This window comes from Pomacea canaliculata, linkage group LG3 (assembly GCF_003073045.1).
Source record: "Pomacea canaliculata isolate SZHN2017 linkage group LG3, ASM307304v1, whole genome shotgun sequence".
In the NCBI taxonomy this organism is placed as follows: domain Eukaryota; kingdom Metazoa; phylum Mollusca; class Gastropoda; order Architaenioglossa; family Ampullariidae; genus Pomacea; species Pomacea canaliculata.
In genome coordinates, this window is record NC_037592.1 from 42375262 (window position 1) to 42399016 (window position 23755).

Sequence of the window (23755 nt, forward strand, 5' to 3'; positions counted from 1 at the left end):
TTTTTCGTGTTTGCTGTTATGTTGCCATTAGTTGATCCCTTAAATGACAACCTCTCGGCAAATTAGACAAAGGGGAGCAGATGGGCTGCACAACATTTAATCTGAGTAGAATGCTTATAGATTTTCGTAAACATACACTATAGACGCCTACTGCATTCAAGAAATTTCTTGGGGTTGGGTTGCCCAAACATAGAAATCTCCTGCCTAAAATAGCAAACATACCTTGAAAGTGATTACCTGTAAATGAAAGCATGTTTGCAGAATTTTAATGGTTTCATGATGTCCAGCATTAATAAACAAGTTAACATTTACAAAAGATGAATCTTGATGCCTTCTAACATTGGTATAAATATTGTTAAAAACACCTACTGCTGGCTATTGACAGGATCTTGGTCACAGTTTGTTGTGCTTCTACATGTATACAACTTTAGTTCCTCTTGGCAGCTTCATAAGCTCAAAGAAAAGTGCGTGTGAAGGCTTTTGGCCAAAACACAACCATAACATAGGTGCAGCTTCATTTTGAACGTCTATAGTAGGGAAGAAGAGTTCCATGTAGGGAAGGTAAGGGATTTGTGATGAAATTTGTTTTACACCGAGCCAGCAGCTAAGGCTTTATCACGGCAAGACAGCCAGTGCTGTAAACAGATGCCACGTGCAGAGACAGCAGCATGAAACCCAGGACAACCAGTCCTCACTGTATTGGTGACAGGTGCTAACCTTTATGCCGGACCACACTAAAGTATTTTGGAGCCAAAAGCAAAGTGACGAAGCCTGACTACCAAGTACTTGGCACTACTTGTGCTCCTCTGAATCAAAACCATTCTTTCTTAACCTGCATCTGGTACAGAGACAAAGCTTGATAACATCAGATAATGGTAATAGCATGGAAACCAGAGCACAATCCGGGTGATTTCTGTTTAAATTTAGATGTGTAAAGGCAGACTGGTTAGCTGTACTCACACAATCATGGGAAATACAAGCTTTTAAAACAACTTTTTTGGTATTTCTGATTTCTCGTCTCTTTCTGCTTCTTGTATCACACTGTGTCGCAGAAATATATTGTCAATAGGGCATTCTTCTAAATGTGATAACAGCCTTAAAAAATACCTTACTCTCTAACTTCTTTTTTCTGTTTTTCAAGATTGACAGAAGATGTTTAGCATCCCTCCTGAATAAAAAATTTCATGAAAAAAGTTTGATTGCCAGCTCAAATGGAATTTAAACACTGAACACAATGTTAAACATGGCCAACAAGGAATGTACCTTCCTCATAAGCTCGATAGTCTTTCACTTTGTCAATGATAGGAACAGTCTGAACAGTATTGTCCACATCTGTTCTAAGATAATTGGTGTCGGACAGAGCGATTTAGTTTCTTTTTGTGATCAACAAACAGGAAAGCTTCATGCATTTTGTCTATACCTGAACATGTACTAACGAGAGAATTTGTATTACTAAGCTCAGGTAAAGGCTATTCCATGCCAATATGTAAAAGTAACAGACACCTGAAATCGTTTGTGCCATCGGCGGTCCAGCTGCTCGACCTCAGAAGTGTCAGTGCCTCAGTGGTATGTGTGTGATGTAGTTGCACACATGGTCATTCTTGATGCAAGTTTGTTTTATAGTATATAAATATAGTTTGCCTTCCTTTAATGTGCTAATGTACATCTTGATGCTGCACCTTGCAGTGAACTTGTTCTACTTTTATTTTTAACTCACTGTAACTAGAGCACCTTCCCATGTTGAAATTGCCCACTGGGACCAATAAAGTTGATCACTGTCATTGTCAAGGCAAAACCATAATTTAGGCTGTGAAATCTTGCAGCAAATACAATCAAATGATCAGCTGTTGAGAACTTATAGCAGGTTGGGATTTCATGGAGGAACACGTGACTGTTGGCAGGTAGCACATGGCCATCACAAAAACAAGTCAACATCACTATACTTTTATCTACTCACAGCAGGGGGAAATACTGAACATAAATGTGCATATGTAGACACAATAACTTTGAATTAATTACACCCATCATTACCCTTGCTAATGAATAGGAAGACCATCTTCATGATTCCTCTTCCCCATTGTTTATAGGGGCGGCATGCGATGGGCAGTGTATTGTAAAAGCTCTGAACTATATTAGTAGTATGCTTATTTTCACACTAAATTGCATCAAGTTGATTACTGGGGACTTGGAGTCAAACGTAAAATCTTAAGCAGAAATCTAGCGTAAGTGTATTGCATTCATTCATGTGTTGGTGCAGTGTAATCAGCTCAAGGCAGTGGATCAATTACAACATCACCTGTCCTTTCCGTGTGCCTGTTCAGTCACAAGTGTGGTAATGATTAGGCTATTATGAATATGCAAGATACTGTCATTGCGAACTGTGATTTATTAGGTCAATAGACTTGTCCATACACTATCTCATGAAAACAACCTAATTAATTGCATGCAATATGGTTTTATTCTCTATGTACATCTTCATTCCAGCAGATTCTGATGAGTGATTTCTGTAACGTGAAAAGTGAGTCATTTTCTGTGCCATCTTGATTCTCACTTGGCTGCTGAGTCAAGGGAAATCACTTGGAAATCGCCCTGCTGGAGTTCTCATTCAGTCAATGAAGCAAGGCTACTTGTTGGCTACGCTCTCCAATGCTCGGTCTAAGAGATGGTGCAGTCGCTCCATGCCCAGACGAGCGTCTTCGATGAGACCCGCATTGATCATGGCATTTTCATACAACTGCAATGACAAGAGTTAAAGTTAGCATCTTGTTTGCAATGCTATGTTAGCAACAGACATCACAGCATGACACTTGTTCCACATATTGTTTTATTGATTGGCTAGAGGGTTTTATTCAGCCAGGACAGAAAAACATGAAGAAATTTGATGCATGCCTTGCTTAAAGATGAAGACACACACTGCATTTGCAGAACTCATTTAAACAGTTTATTATAAATGTGTTTTTTTTTTTTTTTTTTTGCCCTTTAGCTCCTGGCATAGCCATGCTGTTGTCGAGTTTCGGGTAGCAAGGATTTGTTTTACGGGATAACCCTCCCTTTTTCAGCCGGGCTTGGGACCGTTCCTTGGCGGAGAGCAGGCCAGCCCTGACAGATGCATGAACACGTGCCCGAGACGAGAAATGAACTCAGGGCAGCCAACCTTGTATTGGTGACAGGCGCTAACAGCGTTAACCGTTGCGCCACCGGGCCGCATTAACTATGTGTACTTTTACAAAACTGGCTGATGTGGGAGCGGGGGCTGGGATGGGGTCAGGGCAGGGTGCGAAAGTGTCAGGGTAGGTATGGGAGGATGGTCCATAAATACAGAGCAAGCCCTTGGATGATAGCAGCTAAGAAACACCAACAGACCCTGGTGAAGTTCAGAATCAAGCACTAAGAATAATTACTGGAGCCATGGAAACAATAAGATATGCCCTGTCTGTCCTATGAGCCACTCAAAATAACCAGCTAAATAAGCTGACAGCAGCACTGAGAAATATCAGTTGCCTTAAAACAGCACTACAGTGGATACCCTCACACTGTGGTATTAAAGGCAATGACAAGGTCATCCTGGCAGAGATGAAGACCATCATCATCAAGACACTGCACAGACCACCAGACAGTTACCATTATGTCCTCGGTCAGTGATGCCGCATGTGTTGGTTACTGTTGTTGGTGTTGTCTTCCTCTTGTTATTCCTTGTTTTTATGGTCCAGGAGGCTGGTCGTGTCTGCAGTGGTGGTTTACTGTACTGATTGCTATGTTCCTTATGTTACCCTATGCCGATATTAGAGATCTGAGTTTTGGATACTATATTGATCTAGTCATTACTCTAAGAAGTTTCATTTTGTTCTCACACCCTACCTTAAAGCTAGCAGTTTATTGGTTTACAAGCTTTTAGTGTTTCGGAATTCAAGTTTTATTTAAAGCTGGACCATTGGTTTGTTATAGTTTTTCTTTCATATTATTTTAATGTATATCTAAAATTTGGATGGTTTGCCACCATCTTAACAAGACAGTGTGCCACAGTTATTCGAATGGGTTGAGGGAGCTTTTAAGGTTTAATGAAGGTTTACATTTGTTTAAAACTTTTTTTAAAAGTTCTCTTTCTATGCAGTTTTCATTCACTCTAAAATTACAAGTAGGGTGCTAAAACCATGTGCATGTGAGAGGTTTCTTGTACATAGCCTATTTTCTATTTAGGATGGCATGTCCTTCAAAGCAACCAGAGTATGAACCTGCAGACCTACCAGAATAAGTCATGAGTGTACATAGTCTAAAGCAGGGGTGAGCAATTAATTTTCCCAAGGGGCCGCATGAAAAATTGGGATGGTTTCTGAGGGTCGGACTAATATAGTTAACTCAGTTTTACCCAATACTGTATATATAGTATATATACTGGCGGGCGGGCGGGCCGGTCAGAGACAGGAGGTGGGCCGCCCCTTGCCCAGGTTTGGTATAAAGGAACACAAGTCATCTAGCATTGATAATGTCCCAGCTGAGCTATTCAAATAGACAGGGAAACAAAACAAAAAAAACAAAGGCTTTTACTGCTCTGAGCCAAAGAATCTGGCAACACAAAAGAATGCATGCAATCACTAACCCTAACTGACTAATCATGCCCCTAGCAAATAAAGAAATTGTAAATAGTGCTAAAACTAAAGGACCATAAGCTAATCTGCCACCTAAGCAAAGTGTCACTGAACATAACCCAGAATTGCACTGACTCCCCTGCTAAGTACTAGAAGAGTAAGAGGATGGTTTCAGACCAGGAAATAGCACACTTAAATAAATAGATCTTCAACTATCACATTCCAATACAAAGGTCTTCTACTATACCAGCAAGATTTCTTCCGCAACTTCATAGACTTTAAACAAAGAAATTTCATGCAGCATCAGGTTTGTTGTATATGAGAGTGTAGTGTCATCCAATGAACTGTAACGCGTCAACAGGCACATTTGGTGTTTTGTACAACCAGCCATGCCAAATTAAAAGATGTAAAGCAAAGAAATGTGCAATGAGCAGAACACATTCCTTTTTCTGCCCCTAAAATGCAAAAATCATGTTTGTTTTTTTTAACTAAATGTTTACTTTTTTTAGGTCAAAAGTTCTATATTTCATAACTGCAAGAAAAGATCAGTTTGTTATAGCATTTGCACTATCAGACAATAATTATAAACAGTACAGGCACCGGTTTTCATTTCTTGTCCTGCAGTAAACCAAAGCAATGGTTGGTATTGGTACCATATTCCTGCCCTGTTGTTGGAAGACAGCAGGCCAGTCACCAGCATCATCATCATCATCATCATCGTTGACAGCTTTACCATTATCATCATTTTTATTTGCAGCAGCAGCTCTTTTATCTTTTACACTGGCACTGCAGAAAGCTGACTGGCTCTTGCTTGCACCACTGCAAACATTTCTGCAGGTGAAACTATGCCCTCACTAGTCCTCTTCCTTCTGCTTTCTTGATTTCTAATCATGTTTAAACAGCAAGTCTTCAGACCACAGCTGACGTCACTGGCTCCTTGCTGCTAGTGACGTCACATTATTAATGTTGCTGATGTGCTGAGCTGAACGGTAACAGTATATCACGTCACTGGCTCCTTGATATTACGTGTGACGTCACATTATTAATGCTGCTGATGTGCTGAGCTGAAAGGTAACAGAATATCACGTCACAAGCGGTCCCACGCGTGTCCAGCGAGGCGTGACTGCAAAACGATCAGATGGTGCGCAGTTACACGAGGCCAGAGTAAGGGGTGCATGGTACGTAATCCTAAAGGTAGAGGTCACCAGGTGTTTGTAACGGGTGCATACTACGTAGTCCTAACAAGGTCCGTTACGGATCAAGCGTATGGCACGCACTTTCAACACTTACGTTCAGCGGCTCCAGTGTCAACAAACGTGAACACCGACCTCGAGTGGTAAGTCAACACCCACCAAAGGCCGTGACTTGCGGTAACAGCCGTTAGTCGCCCAGGACTTCGGGCTGGGTAGAAGGTCATACGCCGATATACCTCAACATCGGAGTCCGACGATAACACCACGGAGCTGCAGCTGGTCTGGGGGCGGGAGATGGGGGGGTCTACGCGGACTATTTGTCTATGTCTAGACAGGTATGCTAACCTTACAAATGCTGCTTTTCTACGCCACAAGAGACTTGCAGTCGACATTGTGTTGTGTAGACAGGCGTTAGACATGTCACCGACAGTCTGTGAACAGTCTATGGGCAGAAGTCTAGACAAGGTGTAGACAGGCGTTAGACAAGTCAATGTCCTGTACCATTCACAACGAGGCTAATTACAGAGGAGAAGACGAATTCATTGCTTTGCCAGGTGGCTGTAGGAAGATGGTGTCGTGTGCTCACAAAGAATGCCTCCACACACACACAGGGTTTCTCCACTAGCGGCTAGCGGGGTGGCTACTGTTTCTCCACTAGCGGCTAGCACAGTCGTCACTGCCACCCGCGACCTCGGGCTGACGTCCTAGCACCACCCCGTTCCTCTGACCTGGGTATGTCCTTTCAGATGTCAAAGCCTCTTCTCAAGACTGACTGCGGGAGGGGTGCTGCACCTGAACATGATGTAGCCACTTTATATTGTAATCAGTGTCAACGGCCCCTACGGACAGCCCCGGGCTGACGGCAGCTGATACTAATCCACACGCATTTGTATCTGGACTCACAGCAAAGGGAGATTTATCCAGGTGCCTTTGCAGTTTGGTGCCAGTCGTCTGTTACTCGCTAAATTCCATACCCTCAACATTGTATGCTATGCTACGTTTCTTAAAAAATATCAACTACAATACATTATATACATATACTGAATAAGTTCCTCAATTATTTCATTGCAATACGCAGTTTTGTTCAGTTGTAAATATCCTCAGTGGCTCATGAACAAACGTCAAACAGACATTGTCACGGAAAGGCAGCCAGCCAGCCAGCCAGCCCTATACAGATGCCACATAGTCATACAGAGCGTGTCCTAACGAGAGGTGAAGGTAGGCCCAGCCAGACAGCCAACCCTGACTACTGGGGCCAGGTAATAACCGCGCCACCCCATCGTGCGGAGGGAACTAAGTCCCCCAGTACGTAGACTACGTGGCGTGCACAGCTTTTCTACAACCTGGTGTAACGCCACGATGTTGTTAGTGTACAGCCTTCCAACCTTTGACGTATTATGACCTTTCACCTGTAGACTTCGTTGCTGGCACAAGGCAAAACTCAACCGAGCGACGTGTACAAGTACGCACCAGTCGTCAGCACGCGACACACACACAGAGCTCACACACGTCACACACCTTTGTGTCAGTGAGGGGGCGGGTACAGGACGACCATCATGTTACCAGTCCGCCTGACACACGTGTGCGTCTACTGATGGGCGTGCATGCTGCACGTGACACGAGGGCGCGATAAGGTCAGGCGGCTACAGGCCGCGGAGAGCAAGGAGTCTTGTCACACATGATAAGTGACATAACAGGCACTTCGTCACTTTGGTGACTCGAGGTTCAGCAACTCCTATGATCAGGGTTAGGTCAACGCTAATCAGCCTCAGCAAGTGTACATCACCGAACTGTAGCCACCAGTATTTGCTACAGCAGCGTGACAAGATGCGTACCTCCATCATCACCACCCTCCCTACCCATTCTACAAGCACGAACAAGACTCTCCCTCTGTCAGACAGCCTGTGGGCACAACACGGTTTATTATCCCTTGCTGCAGCTGCGTTTGGCTGTACAAACATGTACATCTACACACATCTACACACACGTACACGGCACTACTGCCTTCAAGGGAAAGGATACACTCATAGCCTGAGTCAAGGTAAAGGCTACAGTCACCCGTAGCCTCAAAACAACTACTGATCACTGCAGGGCGGAGCTCACCCACCACTAGAGTAACTAGACTCACTAGAGCAGCGGTTCTCAACCTGCCACGTGCTTACAAGTGGGGCGTGAAGGTGGTCATTTTTAAAGTATCTTATACCGTGTTAGTGAAATTAGCTTACATTGCTGGCTAAGGGGGGCGCGCGGACGTACCTTTGTTCGTCAGGGGGCGTCACAAGTAAAAGGTTGAGAACCGCTGCACTAGAGCAGTGATGCCAACCTTTTTCGGCCTGCGGGCCATTTCCATTTCCGACACGCGTGTCACGGGCCGCTTCACCGCAAAAATCAAGAATGAAATCAATCGAAAGATTGAGAGACGCCCCTACGTAGGGATAAATACTTCTTCCCTTTTTTTCGTTTTTTTTTTTAAATTTTCGGTTTTTTTATTATTAACATGCTGATTTCCTGTACTGTGGGCAGAAGCTTCGCGGGCCGGATATGACCCGCGGGCCGTAGGTTGGGCATCCCTGCACTAAGAGTATGGTGCCCTTCCAAGGGAACGTGACGTGGTTATAATCTACTGATGGGTGTTAACAGTGTCTCAGTGTAACAAACTGTAACGTGACGTGCTTACAGCCTACCGATGGGTGTGTAACAAAGTGCAGGATCATGTGGTTACTCCAGTGACCTAACCCCGGCGTTACACAAACCTGCGCTGACGTTTAGAAGGCGGTGTACAGTGTGGTGCCATGTTCTTGGGACAAGTAACGACATGGATTACACAGCAAAGAAATTAGCATTCACATCCTCCTCCACTCCTCCCCCCCCCCTCATGCAACTTCCCTAAGAACAATTTGCCGTAATTAAGGTCATATCCTGAAACGGTGATCCTGCAACACAGGACGTAATGAGCAGAATGTTTGGGAAGCCGTATCTCAGGGTCTGATTAACTGTTGCGACGGAAACAGTGACAGTGTCACACTATAGCCAACACGCCGTGTCACACGTACAGTCAACACGCCCTGTCACACATAGTTAACACGTACAGTCAACACGCCGTGTCACACGTACAGCCAACACGCCGTGTCACACTACAGCCAACACGCCGTGTCACACATAGTTAACACGTACAGCCAACACGCCATGTCACACTTCAGTGAGCACGACACACCCACTGTGCACCGCCCCATCAAAGCACACCTGTCCACACACAAAGGTAGACAGATCCGCCCTACAAGGGCGCTGGGGCCAGTCAAGATGTCTAAAGGTCATCTGCAGATAACACAAAGTGCTTCAAGTACAGGCCGTGATGTGACCAGTCACACACATGACATAGTGTTTGCACTAAAGGCCACTGACACTGAGAGTTTCTACACACAACGTCACCTCACCTTTCACTACATCGGGTTGTACAGTGACTCCCGCCCCTCACTGGCTGCCTGTTGACTACAAACCAAACAGTGCAACTCTCTCCCTGTCCACACCCGCCACCTGCCCGCCATTCAATCCTGTACACGCGCCCTGAACACGCACCTCTTCCTTGAGCATTGTTCCCAACACCAGTCCACACAGTGCTCCTCTTTTGTTTCCCCTCCTCCATTTTCCGCTTGTTACTTCCCTCCTCGTCTTCCTTTTGCTAAGTCACCATGTGCTGTCCTTGTTACTTGGTTCCTCTTTGCTTTTTTTCTTTTTGTTTTCATTCATCATCAGTACTGTTGTTCCTCCATAGTTTACGTTGTTTGTTCTTCTGTCCCTCCTATATGTTGCCCTGTCTCATTCCATGCTCCTTAGGACTGTGAGTATGCGCTGTACACATTTTGTGTTTTTTTATTATTGCTGTGTATACACACCACTGTGACCACAGAGTGAGGTCATAAGCAGGGTGCACAGGAGAAACACAAAACTTTTCGGAAACAGCCCTGTTTTTCCTGTGTTACCCACAAAAACTAAGAAAACTTCCCTCCAACCCTCTCTTGTGACTGATATTCTACTACCCACCCACCCGTTCATGAGGCAAAGTGTGTCAAGCATTTTTCATAGCTTCACAGATAACTTGCTTGTCTACTGACACCCTGTGACTACTTAGACACCATGCTTGTCTATAAAATGCCACTTGTTTACTCCCACCACAACTATTACTTCAGTCACTTTCTTCTTGAACTGAAATGATGATTTATTTCTCTCTAACAGTGGCCTAACAGTTGAGGTACCCATTTCTATCTCACTCTACAGCTCTTGTCCTCATGCCTATGGATGTTCTACTTCTTCCTACCCACCTCTCCTCCACCAATGGACTTTTCTGTATTCACTCTACACCTTTTGTGTGACAAAGAATGCAGGATATGCAGTGCTGCTTGATCTGTATCTAATCTGTGTGCTGTCAGCTCTAGAGACTACTGGTTGTCAATAGTTCATCTCCGGGTGGCAAATCTTGGTAGCAGCTCATACCTGTAATGTTCCTGGTACACTTGGGCCTATCAGAAGGCTGTTGTACATAACACACAACAACACAAAGATAACAATATTGGTGTCTGTAGCGGATGAGGCACAACTGGTACACAACAGACAATAACAACTTATCTGAAAGACAGTCACTAAAGGGTGCATAAGATTCAAATTCCACTGACTTAAAGGAGGAAGGTAACCTGTCACAACCAACTTTATCTCTGAACCAGTCCATGGTACATCTGCCAAATAATGTCAGGGACAGCAACCTGAAGTTATTCTACCTGGTTTATGTCTGGGACAGCAACCTGAAGTTATTCTACCTGGTTTATGTCTGGGACAGCATCCTGAAGTTATTCTACTTACCAGAGCTTGAGACGATAACACGCTGTGCCATGACAAAAATCAACACCTCACACCATGCTCGAGGCTATAGAATCAGCCTCTATGCTAACCTTTCAAGCCATGCTATTTATAACATTGTTTATATTATTATTAATAATAGTAGTATGAGACTATACAAACCATGCTATTTATAATACTTTATATTATTTGCAACAGCTTGAGTCTACAGTATAAGCTCAACACTAGTGCTTCAAGCAATATTGCTTAGCATTGTGCAAGATGATCAAGGGGGTGTTGTCAGTGTTAGTACATGAGGGTTAGCACTGTATTTGCCCCTGTGTATTAATAAAGTTGTATTGTATGTCAGGGTTAGTACATATCACATCTGAAACTTAAATCTATTTATCAGTGTCGTTATTTTCTGAAATAATTGACTGGTAATTTAAACTTAATACATCTGTTACAATGAAACCTTAAAACCAAGAATATAACCTGTTTAATAATAATATACATTGGATCTGTCTAGTGCATTTCCCCACATGGAGGTGAGCTCGATTATTTTACAAGAGACAGGGGACAGAGGCCATGTTATAGAGACAGACATCACAATGAAGCCAAAGATACACTCTCATGCACAGTTCAGAATGCCAAGAACCTGAAGAACACAGGGATAGGAGTATGTGGAAACAGTGTAATGTCAAACACTCGACATTGTGTTTAGCACCAAACAACTTGCATTATCAACAACAGAAAGCAATATGGCTGACATCAAACAGCATAAAACTAAAACCAGAAAAGCCCAGAATGTCCTGCATGAAGTGTGCTAATCACTACATCTCTCCTGCGACATTGTCCAGCAGGCAGGGGAGATAATCAAAGTTTAAGTTCTCAAAGAGCACTGACATCTGTATATTGAGCATAGCTATATCTGGCCACTGAGAGACATTCTTGATGCTGTATTCTTACTGGCATAAGAGTTTCCTGTTGGCTAAACTGGACTAGAGATGCCTCTGACATCAGCGGCGGGATCACCATCACTTGGCATCAACCCTCGACATTGCCTAGGAGTGTTAACATTGAGCATTGTCTCCTCGCCAGACTCAGATGCTGAACAACTGATTTATTAATACTGTAGCAGAGCTTATTTGTGATATTTAATATCCACCTGATATCACTGTCAGACTGTTGCAAGTAAGGTTTTGACAATGGCAGCAATATGGCTTGGTCATGTAAGGGTGTACAGACTGAAGGACTTTTCTTTAGTGATGTATTCTCTGGGTGTTTGTCATAGCTTAAATCTGAGTGGGGTTTGTGCTGCTGAATGTTGTCTGAAAGTGATACCATTCTTCAGAGCTGTGCAAAAACAGTACAATGTATTTAGTATCAGCCCTTTAAAGTTGGAGAATTGTGACAGAAACTGTCATCCCTGCACAGCTTATCAGGTACTCATTGCTGAACTAGGGTAAACAGTAGGAAACATTTAGGGCACACTTCAACTTCTTTACAAGGCAAGTGAAAGTCTCTCTTGGCTGAGAGCACGAATGTTGCTATTAACTGTGAAGCAGCCACTTTATTGTTTGTTGACTAACAGGGGAGAAAATGACAAAAAAAACTATGTCCAGATGGCATGACAGTTGACAGAAGACACTTTCACTCTAGAAGATCACTTCAAAAGTAAACTGTTTTAACGTTCTAGATTGTGTCATTGGAAATATGATGTCTTGTAATGATGCTGCCATGAACCTGCAGCTGATGTTTGAGATGATAGGGAGGAACCAAAACATGAACGGCAAAAAGGTGAGCCTTGCTGGGAAGTACAGCGTTGATGTATAAACCTTGTATTGTCTTTAAGCTCTAGTCTGCTTTGTTTCTTTAATCTGTTGAGTTTTTGACATTCACTGCTGAAGTGTCAGACCTCTGGGAATTTTTCTATAGAAAGGGTGTGACAAATTTGATCTTTTCACAGTTTTTTATTTAGTGACCACTCACATATTCACAACTCTTAAATGTTTATCTTGTGTGGCAGTGTAGCACCTAGTTGTGTGTTTTCCCTGTTTTGCTATTATTATATTACTAAATGAAATGTGAATACTGACAACTGAATTTTAACTCGTAAGTATGCTACTATATCCAGGGAAAATAATTCATGATTAGAGTTAGTGATAAATGCAAAGGGCCACAGCATCTATAACAGCACATTCTCACCTGTTGTGCCAGCATTTCTGCCAGCTGAGGATCTGAACTCTTTAACTTGCTTAGCTTCTTCACAAGGGAATGACTGTAAACAAATAAAACAAATATCCCCAAAGCAACATCAACAGTGAGCCAATTTCACAGAATGGAAAATGCAAAACTATGAAGCTTCTTTCAATACTCATAGTACATATTACATACTCTAGCATCAGTTGTGTGCGTGTGTGAGCTCAATACACTCCACACAAATGGACAGCTAGCCTGACAAGAAATATAAGCACCAGCACACAGATGATACCCTAACAAAAACGTTATGTGTGTGTGTGAGAGAGAGTTCAATTCACTGCACACCAACGGACAGCAAACCTGACAACACAGATGACACCATGACAAAAATATGAAGTGCATGAATAAGGAGTGAGTGGACCAGTATTTTGGATTGTGCAAGGTATTTCTTAAAGACCAACCCGATTGGTCTGAGCTTCCACTTGGGTTAGATTTAGAGTTAACCCTAAACCTTATCTGTAGAGGTAGAGTGATATTTTATCCTACATTTGTCATAACTGGTCATTTACCTTTTACTAAAAGAGTGCTGAGCAGAATTTAAAGCACTAATTTTTCTAATTATCGGGTAATGCTGATTTCAGATACCATTTCTCTAACTCTGACTCTGTGAGACGTCAACCATACAGATGTTAGAATTGTGTATGGATACATCTATACTGTTAAAGCTTCAGAGTGATGGAGAATTTGGCATTTCTCTGAAATGAAACAGGTGAGGCAGAACCCATGAGACTTCTTTAACAGAGGACGTTAACTTTGATTGGAATGGATTTAGATACTGCGAGCTGGGCCAGAGATATGATCTGGTTTGAGTTTCCTGTATAATATTGTAGCATTGTAGTCTTACTGACCTTGGATTCAGTTCCAATGTTGGCTGCAAGAGACGCAGCCTTTCCTCCTGGCTTTTGTCTGCTAGGGTTGTGCGCAAGAAGTGTCGTGCTGCCCCCATTTCCTGCACTGTAATAACACAGGGATGACTCTCTAGTCGTCTGGTCATCTGAACATGGAAAGAATGTAATTGCAGATTGTTGTTTTTATGAGACAGTAATACTGTCAAAAGCATGTTTCACTGCAAACATGACGTATATGTTGTCATATAAGGGTAAACAAAACATACAGCCATTAAATATTGTAAAATCATACACAACATGGTGACTGGACAGGGGTTTTGTGTAAACACCACATCTGCCATTTTCTGTAGCATTCTTGGCTGAGTCATCAGTGTAGATATATGTCTAGCTTGCTGAGGATAGAATTTAGCAATTTCATCCATACTGACAAGCTTTCAAAACAACTTTTTTTGGGGGTAATACTGGGGATAGTGGTCCTGACTTCTGCATGTACAGTTCTCTGAGGTCAGTTGCTTGGGATTAATCTCTGTCATGCAGTGGATGACGCAGAATTCTTTTGATCTTTTCAGCATGGGAGAGAACTTTCGACAGTTTTTTTTGTTTTAAATGGCTCTATGCCTGTAGCTGCCCCCATGGCTACAATGAGGCTGCTTCGGTGGCACCCAGGATTATCCTCATACTTGGTTCTGGACTTGGTCTAGCTTTTTGATATTTCATCTTGGCAACTGTTGCCCAAGCACTGGCTCCATATTCCCAAACTGGACGGACTGCTGTGTAGACAGTCTTCAAGATCCATACATTTGCGCCCCAGTGTGTTCCAGTTTCACAATAGCTTTTTAATTCCTCTCTTCAGTTTGTGACTTCCATCAGAGTCTGGTGTCCAGCTTGAAAAGGTTGGTGTCTCTAACTGAGGCAGAAAGTTCTGTTGCCAAGCTTGCTATTAACCCTTTCTTGAGTAGGGAGGGAGAAAATCAAAACTTGCGTCTTTAACTCACTCAGTTGGAGGCTTCAGTCCTCCATCCACTGGTGTAGACTTTCATAGCTTCCTGTACTCCGTAGGCCATTGCAGCTGCATGTTATTCTTCAAGTCAGACAGCTAAACCATCGACATAAATGGCATTGGACACATGGTGGGAAAGAGTTGTGGAGGGGGGCTGGTGTTTCACGTCCCCAGCAAACTAAGGCTACATCATGACAAGGCAGCCAGCCCTGTAAACAGATGCCACATGCAGAGAAAGAACAGCGTGCCTGAGATGAGAGCTGAACCCAGGACAGCCAACCCTCACTGTATTGGTGAAATACACAAACTGTTGCACCACCGGACCATCCAACACATCGTGGGAAATGAGTCACAGACACACACAGCACACAGAAAACAATACATCATCTGCATGTGTTCTTTCATCCCACAGAAATGTCTGTTCATGGGCTACCTGTTTGTTTTATGTAGCCCAAAAATGATTCCTAATTTTGCTTTTCTCTTTTAGTGCTAAAATCAGAGGCTACTTCCTCTGGTAATCCAAACAAACATAGGATTACATTCCCTTCAAACAGCCTGACAGGTCAGAATCTACATCAAACACCAGCGGAGCTCTAGTTCCTGATGCACTGACAGAATGTAAATCACTGTTCCTCTAATTGTTGGGGTTCACACAGAAGTCCCCTTCACACTAACAGTCACACAGATGATAATCCACACTGTTCATCCCTAATAGGATGACTGTTGTGATGTCATTAATATAAATCAGAGAAAGCAAACAGAAGACCACCCCTTCCTCAGCCACACTTCTCTTATCTTGATACTTTCACTTAGTTTGACTCCTGCCGATTGATCATGAAGTAGTGGATCCATTGGTATATCTACTACACTTCATATTCTGTCCTTTTGTGTGCATGGAGGTTATGATGGTCTTTTTTCAAGACGAACAGTTTGTACAAACAGTTTTTGATTTCCATGGGTTTGTCAAGCCTTAGTTTTGCTACAGTAATGTATGAATAGCGCCTGTATTTCATGACTCATTATGTTTTGTCGAGCCTGAGTTTTGCCATTGTGTTATAAATTGTGCAACGTTTACACCTCTAGCTTGTCTGGGATTGACTGTCCTATGAGTGATCACAGTTAAGGCTAACAGGCTGTGAGTAGCCAATCCAAGCACATCTGTCCTGCCATTTACTTGTATGTGGTTTTTATATCCCTAATGGACATTCCTTATTTGTCCTTAAAAATTCACATTATTATGATTCACTTAATGTAAATTTATGATTCTATGGAAAAAAAAAACTTATAGAATTATTGAATTTTGAGTCCCACCTGAAGGGCCATACCAAATGATTTCATTGGCCTCAGTTACACCAGGTCTGACACTAACCTTGATGTTGTTGACTCGGTTGAGCAACACGCCTTTTAGCCAGTCCTTCAAGGATTCAGCATCCTCCTTACTGAGACTATGAAGGTCTACAAACAGCAGTCAAGGCATCAAGTCAGCTAAGTCACACTCCAACAATGGCATTTACAAAAGAGATTAACCCGTTCAGAAAATAACTATGTATCATGAGGATACAAATGTGAGAACATGATTTACTAAAATAATAATAAAAAAATTTTCAGAAAATAACTGCATTATAAGGATACAAATGCAAGAACCAAACTTACTGAAATAATAACAAAAAATGTTCCACAAATGTCCAACTTTTTATTAAAACAAAAATATCACCTGAAGTATCTACTGTGTCTGTGTTTTCTTTATCGTCATGCAGTTCATTTTCAATGGAGCGTAGGTTTTTCCGATCATATTGAGCCAGGTTCATCAGCACCAGTTCATCATATGCCTCATATAGAAAGAGGACTTCGATGTCACGTTTGCGAAATGCCTCATAGTAAGGTGATGTCTCTGCTAAATGCCGACTGTGAAGGGATCAAAATGCTCAAACTTGCAGTTTTCCTGTTCTTAAAACACTAGTGAGATTTTGCAAAAACTAACATCAAACATACAAAAGCAGAGAGAAATAAGCAATATATACTGTTCAAACATTCCTGATCACACAATAGAATATTTCTCCATGAAAGTTCTTGTAAAAAGCCAATATCTTGTTTTGTTTTGTCATAGTTATCAGCTAGTTCTCTGTGATCTTGAGATAGGGTTATAGCTAGTGCTTTACTTGTGGAACTGAAAGATTGTAGTTTGGCGTTTGTGTTATTGAATTTGGGGGAATTCGTCAGTACATGTATTCTAAAATTAATTTGACTTAAAAGAAAGTGTGTTAAAGAGTGGAATTAAGAAGGCTCGAAAATTAGATGAGAGCAGCACATAGGTCTTGAAGGAACAAAGACTACCTCTATGATACAAAGGAGCAATCAATCTGTTTGATGACAAGGAGACGGATGGTACAGTTTATAATCTATTGGTTGAAGGATGAGAAGCCGCAAGGAGAAATATGTCTTTTTGGGTGCACTGAAGAGAAGTCTGGCAACATTGTTCTGTGTACTCTGGAGTATTGGAAAGAAACTGAAATTCTGGTGCAAAGGGAAATCTCATGGTCAAGGCAACTTAAAACTAGAGAAGTAACAACTTTTAGTAGCCCTCCGCCCCAAAATGAGGATTGTTATGAAATTACATAGTTTGCACGTCACAGACCAGTCCGTGTCTCCATATTTTTCAGATTAATTTAACCCCTTTACAACTTACGGACTGCAAGTGTATGTTCCATGCATGGCTGAATAGATGGGAACATCAGATGGGAAAGTGTTAACTGTGACACAAAGTGTTTGATGAACCTGATTCAGCAGTAGGTTTTTCGCAGGAAGGAAGTAGAAAATTTACTAAGGCCCAGAATACTGAAGGAAGAAGACGTGCTGGATGAGGAAGAATCGTCTCCCTGGACCATTCTTTGATCGCCTTTGGTCCAACACCCAGCAGCACTTTGGCTAGGAGCACCGTCAGCCCCATTACATCACCGCAGAGTACCTCTGCTATGACTCCGGAAACTGCCTGACTGACATGGCCAGTGTGTGCAACCTTCACATGTGTATTTGTGTAATTGGATTCTAGTTGGCAGGAGATGTGGAGGGCGGCAACCCTAAGAGGGACGATGAACTGTGAGCACCATACTCAACGATTGCTATAGCGGTCACAAGTTAGATGATAGAACTGGAACTTTGTTGCTAAACAGAAGAGAGTGCGAGGAGTGTCAAATCTTCATATTTTGATTGTAAGATTTGACTACGTTGTGACTGATTGTAGGAAGTGCCCCGGATGTAAAAATTGCATCTATCATTAGATGTTTGTCGCCTGTAAAACACTGTGTTAAGGCGAGTTGTTTAAAAAGGAGTATTTGTGTGGTATTCTGTTGAAGTCCTGAGGCACTCGACAATGAAATGAACATGATATGGGCAGCCTCAGGCAATCATTTTGTTGTGTGTTGAAATAACGCGCATTTGTCTGGCATGAGTGTGTTGATAAGTCACCTGTACCATGACATTGCAGTACTGCAAGCTGGCAAAAGCTTATTGACAGCCCTCCTTAACAGAGTTTGCTATCTTGCTCTAATTCAAAGATTTAGTGAAGGAATTTTACTATGTCCTATATTTATATAATGGTATAAGTAACTGATCAGTTGAGCCAGTGGGGTCAGTCAACAAAAATTCAGTTTTAGAGTTCCTTTAATTGCAGTTTGTTTTGGTTCATTCTGGTTTTCAAGTTAGATACACAGGTTTCAGTGCAGGAGAGAATAAAATTAATGAAAGCTTTATTAGAAGAGTGCAATTACTTTAGAAAGATGCTAGATAAGAACAAACAAAAAAAAGTAGAGGCTCTAGGACCAAGCCCCGAGAAACTCCAAATTGGAGGGGTGCAAATTCAGAATGTAAGCAAGAGATGAGAACAGTCTATTTCCTATCACCAAAGATAGGACTGGAAGAAAGTGCTAAATTATTTATGTCAATGACATTTCTGAGGCAGCCAATAAAAATTTTGTGGTCAATGGTGTCACTATTTTCTTTGTTGCCACCCTATGCTCCACTGGGGATGAATAGGAACGAGAAAGAAAGATGTCAGTATGATCCAGATGACAACTGCATACAGAAATTGAAAAATTATGATTGCTTCTGTTTGATTTAAAAAACATGATATCTATTATGCTGCTTATTTCACTGGCAGAGGCCCCCATCTGAGATGTGAAGAGCTCTCCCCAGACCAGTAGCTGTGGTTAGCTGATTTATTCAGCCCACTTATGATTAAGGCTGAATAAATGTACTAAATGAAAATAAGCCCTAATCAATTATGGAATAATTAAGGGGGAAAACCTTCCACAAGATAAGTGAAAATATTTTACCTTGGAGCTGCCAGAAAGTAGATATTGCGTTCTCCAGCTTTCATCCTGCTGGCATAATCATCCAGGCTGATACGTTCTCCAGAACTGGACTTTGAGGATTCAAATCTCAAAAGTTTTGCTACAGCTTCCTACTCACAACAAACAATGACATGGTATTATAATGTACACTGTCACAAAATGATCATCGATTATAATATTATGAAGAAGGATCTGGAGGTCAAAGTACACTGGTGACAGTGTATGCATAGTGGGTAGTGGTGGTATTGACATAGGGATCTAGTATAGTAGTCAGAAAGGTCTGAGAAAAACAGACTGTCAATGAGTAGATTGTGCTTCATTAACAATCTTTGTTTATTAAAAAAATCTTGTAACTGTGGTGTATTGTGACCTTTTTTTCTTTCTTTTTGTTTTTTTTGGTTGCAGAAATCACATTAAAAAATATATAGTTCATTGTAAGGGAGCATCACGATACACATGTACTGATTGCTCTTACCTGGAGAGTTACTTCCCCTATAAATCTTCACTCGAACACAACAATGGCAGAAGAAAACACAATTGAGTAAAATCAAAGGCAATAATGGCAGAAGAAAGCATGACTGAGTAAAAACAAAAGCGATGCGAACAAAGAAATATGATGTGGTTTTAAAAGCTTTACAATCAAAATTTAAATAAACCTGAAATTATAGGTGTTTGAAGTTTGGTGCATTTTTAGCGAGTGTTAATAGGAAAGTTTTCCTGATAACTACAAAAGATTCACTGGCTATAAAATGTAATAGCAATAATGTCAAACATTTACTTGCTAAGTATAAATTATATATTCCATAACTGAGGTACATACCCGCTGATTCTGATCTGCTGTGGTAACAATGCCTTCCCTAAAAAAGAGACCATAGTCATCGTAAAATGACATGTATTTTTCTGGCTCTTTTTTGGCCTGGTCAGCAAAAAACCTGAGAACTCGATTGGTCAAAACTTCACGCAGCTTTCTGTTTAAAAGAAAAAAAAGGGAAAAAAAAATTGTTAAGTACCCCAAACCGATAGGAATGGGTGTGGGTCAGAGGCAGGCATGACAAGAGAGTGGAAAATCTTCAAATGTGTCACCAAAGTTTTTCAGTCTTAAGCACATTGTAAGAAAATTTTCTACCATCAATACACAAGCCGAAATTATCCATCCTATTAGTTATCCTTTTATCGGCTTAAGCCTCTGAAAATATATACACAAACATAACTCATCAAAGCACCAGCTGGACTGTTGAGGAAACAAATGATTTCAAGTGCCTGTTGCTTCTACATACAGACATAGTGTACCATTTACCTGAGCTCAATGTAATAAATTCACCTGCCAGCACATGTTCTGGCACAGATGAAATGTAGGATGTCTTAATAAAAAATTTTCTGATCACAATGGGAAGCTAAATCCCTCTGTCTAGCACTGATATGAGTAAAGTCATGGTCATTGGCAAATCAAAGATCTTCATGAATGGGGTATGGCTTAAGGAGGCTAACAGCTTTAAGTACTTGGGAGTCACTGTCTCCAAGGACAGCAGCTCCAGGACAAATACCTGCATCAGGATTACAACAGCAACAGTGGCAAAGGCTAGAATGGACAAGGTCTGGCACAAATATGTGTATCAGGATCACAACAGCAATGGTTAGGCTGGACAGGCTCTGGCACAGCCAGGTTTACTATAAAGTACATGTACTAATTCTTCATAATTCCTGCTTGAAACAAGTGTGAAACTATGGACTCTGCTTCCCAATACGTAAAGGTGAATCCAGGCATTCAAGAACAAGTGCCTGAGACAAATGTTTTGAATCTCGTACAGAGAACATAAAACCAATGTCTTTATATGAAGTATGGTTGCCACACTCATTGAACATCAGGAACCTGTATTTGTGGTCGGAAATGTTGGTGTGATCACCAACACAACACTCTTACTAGAGAACCATATAAATGCAGTCTGTAAGTCAGTTTTTCTAGAGCTTCGTAGAATTATAATTATATCATATTATATCATAATATCATATCAATTATATCATATTAAATCATAAAGGACCATTATAAACAGATTTTATTTCCGCCAAGAAACTTATTGCTGCATTTGTGCTGTCCCATCTGGATTATTCAAACTACCTGCTTATTATGATTCCCAACAGCCTGTGAGACAAGCTTCAGAGAACTCCAAACTTTGCTGCCTGCACTGTCTTAAAAGCTATTCTCATGCAGCAATGAACCACACTTTGTGGGGTTTGCAAGCCTTGCGGATGCAAAAAAGTTTACATGCATCTCACCTGATGAGTGCACTTTCCTGCAGAAGCTCTCGGCTCAAGTTAAGAGGAATGTCCTCACTGTCCACCACACCTTAATATACACACAGAAGCAACTCATTATTAGGATAATACAAACCTAAAAATCAGTAAAACAATAAAATAGCAATGGCATTGAAAATCGCCATAGCAATTGCAAGGAACTATGGCTACAACTCACTTTGACAGGTATATTGACAGTTTATCAGCATGTTTAGATACATACAACTGGCTAGTTCAATGTAACATGAGCTTAAGTACTCAGCTTTTTGTCTACAGCACATCGTCATCAGCTGCTGTTAGAAAATGACAATGTTATTTGTTAATCAAACTGTGTCCTACATTTATCATTGAGACTTTAAAAAAAAAAATAAACAGCCTGTCATGCATTGGAATCAGTGTTCTGGTTTATTAAAAAGGTCCATATGTCTATGCATAAATCATATTTGCTATTTTAGTCATATGTTAATAAAATTGGTAATGTATTGTTGAACCTGTACATAACAAATGATAATACACACCTCTAATGAAACGCATCCACTTGGGCAAAATATTGTTGGCTTTTGCCATTATCATGACTCTGCGGCTGTAGAGTGTCAGCCCTGAGTCTGTCTCGCGGCTCATGTCAAAAAGAGCTGGAACATAGTGATCATCATAATGATGTTATAATGTAAGTCAAGCCAGAACCACTCAATTCACTGATAAGTGGTGGTAGGTGTAAAGATCCATATCCACTGTACTAATAATTTTAAGCATCAATGTTTTTTTCAGTTGAGGTTAATAATGACAATTTCTCCAGCATAAAGAACTAAAATAAATAGACTTACTTTTCAGCAACAGCAAAAAATAAAAAATATTAGCTTAAATCTACATAAGTTTCAGCCCATCACCATACTGTGATTATAATTTATATCTTGTTTATCTCTCTATAATCCTCCATCACACACACACACTCACAAAAGCACAAAAATGCTACAAAATAATTGATATCCTATAGCTGTGTGGATGAAGGGGCAATAAACTGCAAGCAATGTACCATGGCATGTGGAAGGTGACGATGAACTCTCTCCATCACCTGCCTGTATGATGGGTAGGCAGGGAGGACTTTGTGCTGGTCACCATGCCAGCAACTAAGGCTACATCATGATGGGCAGGGAGTTGTTAATGTTTTACGCCATGCCAGCAACTGAGGTTATATCAAGGTGGGCAAAGTGGAGTTGTTTGTTAGAAATGGCACCATGACTGGCTGATGCAATGTCTCACTCACTGGGTTTGTATTCTGGCACATAAAACAGGGCTCTGATGTTGAGGGGGGCATCCGTCTTATAGTGAAAATGATAGCGGGGCTTGTCATAAGCATTGGCAATGAAACGATAGAACTCCTCATGCATTGTCTCGGTAACATCACGTGGGTCTGTCATCCACAGTGCCTGTAGTCAACATAATCATTCATTATATAGCCAGTAACCTATATAGAATTATACAACCTGGAGTCCACACACAATAAAACAGACTACAGTTTATAATTTTGAATACACTATATAAAGTCTTAAAGATAACTAACGTTTGCTGTCCATGCACTTTGATATGATCTCCACTCCACAAATATGCTGTTATCAAACATGTTGGATTCTGCTTCCACACAGCATACAATTAGCTATATCACAAGTTAAAAATATGCTTTTATCACAAAGTTGGTAGGTAACTTACCTGTAGGATATTGACACGATGACCATTAAGGTAGATGGGTACTCCAACAAAATTGCTGTATCGCTTTACCACACCTGGATGCAAAAGTCAAATGGGTTGTTTTCTCATTCCCTGAATAGCCATATTTTGATTCTATTTAACACCATATCTAACAATTAGCCACCGGAGTACATGTCACATAATACGACTGAAAACTCCAATGATCAAACAGGTTTTTAACAAAATTTTGGTTACATGATGACTAAACCATTAGCCTCATCCAAAATCTTAAGCAACAATGAACACTTCAAATAGTGTTCTCAATATTTTTCATAGTGTTTTCATACTCTGTTGTAGTCAACTCTTTACACAGTGCTCTCAGATCTTCAGACAATACAATCAATATTTCACACCATCTTCAGCTCTTTGTACAACGCTTGCAAGTCTTCAGATAGTACTCACAAAATCTAAAACTATGATATAACATTTTGTGAACAAGTGTGTATAAAGCCATACTTTCAGCTCCAAGTGTAAAATGTATGTAGTTCTAAATACATTCATTTCCATTTTTACACAAGAGTTCACTTAATTCAATCACTTGATTGCATGTCATTGGATTAGTTTGACAGGTGAGGAAGTTAATAAAAGTTAGTGAGTAAATATTTTCTATCATGTAGTTGGAAATTCATTTACTTCCACTATTATACAA

The 23755-nt window shown here is 41.1% G+C and overlaps 1 protein-coding gene across 1 annotated transcript in view; it reads right to left on the minus strand.

Annotated features, from left to right (window-relative positions):
• Positions 1–2368: 2368 nt before the first annotated feature.
• Positions 2369–23755, minus strand: part of LOC112558505 (heat shock protein 75 kDa, mitochondrial-like) — a 43356-nt gene continuing 21969 nt past the window's right edge. Inside the window, exons 8-18 of the mRNA XM_025228979.1 lie at positions 23068–23141; positions 22625–22787; positions 21879–21992; positions 21343–21412; positions 19889–20036; positions 19051–19178; positions 16434–16624; positions 16089–16174; positions 13720–13865; positions 12818–12890; positions 2369–2734 (exon numbers count right to left, since the gene is read on the minus strand). Coding sequence (XP_025084764.1) covers positions 2624–2734; positions 12818–12890; positions 13720–13865; positions 16089–16174; positions 16434–16624; positions 19051–19178; positions 19889–20036; positions 21343–21412; positions 21879–21992; positions 22625–22787; positions 23068–23141 — 1304 coding nt within the window. The 3' untranslated portion in view covers positions 2369–2623. The remainder of the gene's footprint in view (positions 2735–12817; positions 12891–13719; positions 13866–16088; positions 16175–16433; positions 16625–19050; positions 19179–19888; positions 20037–21342; positions 21413–21878; positions 21993–22624; positions 22788–23067; positions 23142–23755) is intronic.